General features: G+C 40.3%; 1 protein-coding gene across 1 annotated transcript in view; it reads right to left on the reverse strand.

Moving 5' to 3' along the window:
* LOC123162060 (transcription factor NAI1-like) overlaps positions 1-4,711 on the reverse strand; it is a 6,411-nt gene extending 1,700 nt beyond the window's left edge. The window contains exons 1-2 of the mRNA XM_044579862.1: positions 3,992-4,711; positions 2,992-3,381 (exon numbers count right to left, since the gene is read on the reverse strand). Of these exons, the coding sequence (XP_044435797.1) occupies positions 2,992-3,381; positions 3,992-4,495 (894 nt within the window). The 5' untranslated portion in view covers positions 4,496-4,711. The remainder of the gene's footprint in view (positions 1-2,991; positions 3,382-3,991) is intronic.
* Positions 4,712-6,514: the final 1,803 nt, after the last annotated feature.

Raw genomic sequence — 6,514 nt, forward strand, 5'->3', positions numbered from 1 at the left:
TCTATCTTGCTGCTGGCGGCCTCGGTGCTCTGCAGCTGATGCGTCATTCTCAACCAAATCGATTGACCCAAATTTAAAAATTCAGGCGACTTACATCCAACAAAACTGTCATATAGTATATCATGGCTGGGGTGTCTTATTCATAAAGCTTGAATCCCCAAATTAAGTCTTGGTTGATCATTTGTGCCCATTTTCATTATGTTTAAATTTTATCTAGATGACATATATAAGACACATAACATCTTGCATCAACATGGCGCTTATCCATGGCGGTCCAAAAATTATGTTTCGGGGCAGGATTTTCATAGCAGACTACAACCGTTGGCCAACTAGAATACATAAATAAGATCATGACTGATAATATCACCATCAACTAACTATATATGGTTGTAATGTCATCAAGATACAACAATATTAGTCATTAATATAATAGGGTTGTCATGTTGTTTTCACTTTTTGGCCTTTTCTTTTTGTGGCATTTACTTTTTTTTCTTGGAGCATGTGGATGTTTGCTCTTGTATTAGACGTCAACCTTTTTATTTTTACTTGCTCTAGCTAAGATGGGGTACCATACACGCCTGCCTCACATACTATGTAAAATTGTTACAGTCGTGACCTAAACATGACACCATCCCACCTCTCTCTCTCTCTCTCTCTCTCTCTCTCTCTCTCTCTCTCTCTCTCTCTCTCTCTCTCTCTCTCTTTGGCAGTTGTTGAATGTCAATATCCTCTCCTTCTTGGCTCCGGCCACCGCCACTATCATTGCCACACTTCCCGTAAAAAGATAAGGGATGGTGCGACACAACAGAGGCATGCTCTAGACGTCCTCTATCCATTAGCAGCACCTAAGATGCCTTGATCCGGTTGTGGTTTAGCCTTCCTCGGTCTATTGTCCAAGAAACGCATGTCATGGCTCTGTATGTTTGTTTCTTCAGATGTGGTGTGCCTTCACATTGGGGTGGCCAGCCTCATTTTCTAAGACGGTGTGGCACGATCTTCCTTTGTCCAATACCAATGAGGTGCGGCCTAGCGTGCCTAGACTCAATAGTACCACGGTGTACCTCCATTAGGGAATTAATGGCGCGGCATGGTGTGGCCTGACTTAGTTCGGATGATAGCATGGAGCGGCCTTGCCTTGGCCTTGTGATGGTCAAGGTATAACTAACTCTTGCATTGCCATTCCATGATTGATGCTCCATTTCAGTGATTTCACACAAAATGACCTGATAATTAATTTCCTATCTTGGATTTTCAATAGTTCATACAAATCATGTGTCAGTGCTCTTAGCTTTGAGCATGATCCAAAATAAGATAATATGGACATGAAGTCAATTGATAGCAGATTAATACAATGTTAAATGATAACGATATTCTTGTGCGCCTTTCCTTTCCTTAACTAGCCCCTCTAGGGTACATATGTATTTATTCATATTTATCACTATCTTCTCATGCATGTATATAAATCTTGAGCATGCTTTGAGCTCAGAAACTCTTGGGTTTCAAACAATGGAATGATGAGGCGAGATGGATATATTGATTCTATCATGAAGAAAATAGTGTAATCAAGAAAGTGTTTTTTTATTGTAGTCTATTAATCACATTTCTTTTTCTTTGACAATCACTGAAATGTACCGGCTTTCCCTTAGCAAAATGTTTTATATTTCTCCCATTCCATACAAAAACGAGGCAATTGTACTAATCTTGATGATTTATATATGTGTGTTAGATGGATGTGAGAGAATTGGTGTGATATATGTGTGCATGAGTATGTGTAATGTGCACAGTTTTGTTGTTAACTGTTGTACATGTAGACTTATGCAAAGGATAAGATATAAAAGAGCAGTTTGGGTTTGAAGATAATATGTGGACATTCATAGGTGGGCCTAGAAAACCGACGAGGAAAACCACTGAGCCAAGGAGGAAGAGAGATGAGGTAGGATTACAGAATGGCTTGTGTGATATTGGATTCCACTTCTATCATTTCACTATGGTACTATATTCTCTGAGCAAGACACTTCTTGTATAATTTATAAAGCAAAGGTGTTGTACATCTAAAGCTATCCGGAAAGATGTTTAGTGAGAGAAAAAAGTATCAACCATTAATATACGGGACTATCTATATAATTCAATCACCTATATTCCTATGTGCTCAAGTTGTTATATTGTCGGTTTATGCGAACAAAAACTACTGATGCATATGTGCTTATTGATTATTGGTACCCCCATAATTAAACATGGTTTTACAAGATATGAGCATTTCGTCCATCCTAGGATACGTTCTTTTTTCTTGCTAACCACATCTAGACACAGTGTATGCATACTTGTATTTACTTTTTGAGAGTGTTTTTTCTACACCCCACCATATATTAAACCCCCTCAATAAAACATAGCAAAACATTTCAAAAAATTCTGAAACTTTGTGCGCATGATTATGAACAAATGTTATAGCTTCTTGCAACGTTTGATTGTCAAACAACATTCGAGAAGCTCTGTACAAAAAGACAAAATCACTTAAAATTACTCAAAATGTATGTGCACTGTTTGAGCATATTTTGCATTTTGTCTTTTTTGTAGAGAGCTCCTTGAATGTTATTTGACCACCAAACTTTGCAAGCATCCATAACATTTGTTCATAATCGTTCCCTCAAAGTTTCAGATTTTTTTTAAAAAATGTTTTGCTATGTTTTCTTGGGGGTGTAGCAGCGGTGTAGTGTGGTGGGGTGCAGCCACTACTTTCCCTTTTTTTGTATCTCATCAAACAGTACGTGAATTGATATTATGAAACTATATGCGGTGATTTCTAATGTAATTTAATTGCAATCCAGATAGGCAATTACAAGCTACTCGTGAAACTACCGAACTACTATATTTTTTACAGATTGATATATCATGAGGAAAATAGCTACATGCATCAATTGATACAGAGCCCAGGGGTTCCCCTGTTTAGAGAAAGCACAGCAGTGTAAAAATAACGGTTTGAGTACCACTTGCCTTGGCGGTAATGTTGATGATGGTGGTGTCAGCTAGGAATGGCATGCTGCTGGTGTGGGTGATGGCAAGTCGGAGTACCTCCACCTCTGCCAGTACCCTCACTAGTAGTCCATTTGTGTTCTCACAGTGGATCTGCACGAGCACACTCTTATCTGAAAACCGGACCTTGATCTCTGGAAGCCATGTGCCCAACTGGCTCGGTTGACCGACGTTATCATCGCCGTAGTTACTGGTGAGGCCACCTAGGCAGGGTCTGTTCTTGTGGACGAGCACAGTGGAGCAGATGGTGGTGGTGGCAGCATACCTGTTGTTGTTCTCCAGGATGTTCACCTTCTCTTGGAGCTCTCTCAGGTGCTTCACCGCATCCCCAATAATCGTTGCCTTGTTCATCTGCCACATTAGAATCACACCAATTCACCACCATCTTTCTCAATCTTAAATAACACATGCAATCTTATTTTTTTAGCAGATTTGTTGATTAATCAATTAATCCAAGCTTCTACCAAGCAAGCGTGCACAGCAGAGCAATTCAAACACACCCCTGGGGCAAACTTACGCTTTTATTCATTTCTGAAAAATGCTGAGTATGTTTAAGTTTCACTTTATAAGAAAAATCCATTTTTCCAAGAAAACTTTTACAACACAAAAGATTAAAAATCATGCAACGTTGGCTAACAAGTTCGTTTTTTTAATAGAAAGCGTGTTCCTGGAGTGTACCAACACAAAACAGCCATCATGGTGGCTGTTTACAAAATTCTAATATTATTATTGGGAAAGCTAAAAAATGGAGATAATAGCTTATAAAAACGAATGGCATCTCCTCCTCGCCAATATCCTTACCTGCAGTTTAATTTAATTAATTTGCCACTCGCTGAAAAAAATTTATTTATTTGTAGTACATGGTTATTGCAAGAAGCTTGCATGGGATGAGATCGAAGGAATAGGACGAAGAAGACAAGAAGAAGTAGCTGAGGAGCTAGTGACGGATACAAGAGAATACCTTCTTTAGGCCAGGGATAAGAGTGGAGAGCTCCATGAGCCTCTGGTTGATCTTCTCCCTCCGGCGACGCTCCGCGATTATGTGGCCGTTGGCGGGATCAGGGGACACCGACGACGCCGACACTGCGGAGGCCTGCAAGTTCCTCCCAGATCTCCTCCCGGCAGCACGCTTATGTCCTCCTCTCACGGCCGACTGCGTCGACGGAGCACTGGACTTCCAGCTCATTGGCGTGCTAGCCCTGGCGACGGTGGCGTGGACCACCGCATCGCCGGAGCTGCTATCCCCGTACTGGTTGTCGACCTGCACCGTCAGGTCCGGCTTGTCACCGGCCGCCGTCGGCAGAGGCTGGCGAGGGGTGCAGAGTTCCTGCTGCGAGGGGAAGGCGGCGGCAGTATGGTCGCCGCAGTGGAAGCTGTCAGTATAGTATACCGGAGAGGCGGCGGCGGGGAAGGTGTGCTGGTCCAGCGTGTTTAGCGCCCACTGCGTGAAGCTCGACTCCTCCATGTCGATCGACCGATCGATTGAGATTACATACTCCCAACCCAACTAATGCTAGATCTTCAGTACAAGAACAAATTAATTCACGAAACTGAGTAACTTACATTACACCCCAAAGAACATATGTAGCCTACAGCTTGCTAGATGCATTACATTGGTTATGGGGTTATATATAGCTAGAGAGGCTAGAGATGCATCATACCAAGTGCAAAACAGTGCAAAATGGACCTGGTGCCTGTCTCTGCCCCTGCCTATTCGTACATATAAATATTGTCTACTAGATCCGAATTTGAGCAGACAGGTGGGCAGTCGCCCATATGTAGTTATGGGGATTGTATATGTATTCATCATAGTATAGTATACGTATTTATTATTTCAAAATTATTTATTTTCATGGCTTGCAATTTAATTTAGTATGAAGAAAATTCTTTTGGAGTTGTACCTTTTTTTAATCATACAATTATAACGTAAATTGGCTGGGATCTCATCTCACACAAATCATGTCCAATGTAATGGTTTGTTTTGCTTCTAAAGCAACAGAAACATATTTCTTGATCTAGAGAATTTGCGTTCATGTCAACCATAATTTCTTCTTGGACTGAACAGAAGATTGTGATTATATTTTTTTCCTCAGACGTACAACAATATTTTTGTATCCATCGGCCAAACAATTTCATTCATTCGAATAGGAGTTTATTTGCATCATCATATACGAAGTCGTTTAAAGATTACATACTTTATCCTAACTAAACTTTGCTTTTCACGAAACTAGAGGATACCCTGCGCATTGTTGTAGGAATTGGTTGATAAAAATTTGGATTAATAACATGAGGACCAAATAAAAAATATGACTTATTATATTTGATTATGTATAGTTGTAAACATTTTCTCGTGGATGGTTGAATATTTTGGTGGGTCTCTTCCATGCATGATGGCATGTTGAGATGGGCCTTATTAAATTCATGATATGGTGAGGTGGCATGCTTCCATATTGAGAATTTGAGATAATAAGTTGGTGAGGATGACTCTCGTAGGTATATATAGGACACATCCAGCTGACTACCACATGCAACAGGCATGGGGGTGCCTGCAAAATTCTTGACTCGGTCATGTCGATTCCATGTCATCTCCTTGCGATGGCATTGCCACTTTGCCTCCTCCTGATCCAGCCACACCGCCCTCCTAGCCATATTGGACCGAGTACTATCCCCGATTAACTTGTCTTGGCCACCTTGTCACACATGGTGAGAGCACTCCCATTGGATCTACAACTTCACCCACGCACGATCATAATCCTGCTCATTGCCATTCCCGTGTGTCCTGATTCAAAAAACTTGTGTAGCCCAAACTCAATCCGTCGTGTCAATTTGTTCGCGCCTGCTCGAAATTTGATGTGTGTGTGTGGAGGGTGAGGGAGAAAGAGATAAAGAGTGGGAGAAGGAAAGAGAGGGGGAGTGAGAGTATTATTTATTTTGTAGATTTGAAATAGAATAGGATTGAAATCATTGGCCAACTTATTCATGCACTTGCAGTTCAAATTTGAATTATATCTGCTAAATTCTTAGAAATGCACTTAATTACTTAAATATAGCTAAAACACCCGAAAAAGGCCAGGTTTTGACGTGGAACATGTGATTTTTTTATGTTGAGTACAGAAAAAGTTTCAAGGTAAAATGATGAAACAATCTACACTTCTCCTTCAAACCTGGCATGTTTCCTCTTGAAATCAGGGTTCTTCCTCGTACAAGATCAAATTTTTTTTGTATTTTGTGTGACAACTTTTGTGAAACATTCTTGAATTATTTCCATAGACTCTGTAGGGGCCATATCATGATACCATGACATGTTTCAGGTTTTTCTGACTTGGTTTGATCTTTGAGAATTAAAATGCCAATAAATGGTGTTTGGGAATTGTTTTATTCGATAAGGCCTAAACATTAACTCAAGTACACAAATAAAAAATCAACCCATTACTTACCATGATTTAAGATACTTGCAATTTAGATTATGAATTTCATCCATTAA

This window comes from Triticum aestivum, chromosome 7B, assembly GCF_018294505.1.
Source record: "Triticum aestivum cultivar Chinese Spring chromosome 7B, IWGSC CS RefSeq v2.1, whole genome shotgun sequence".
NCBI classification, from domain to species: domain Eukaryota; kingdom Viridiplantae; phylum Streptophyta; class Magnoliopsida; order Poales; family Poaceae; genus Triticum; species Triticum aestivum.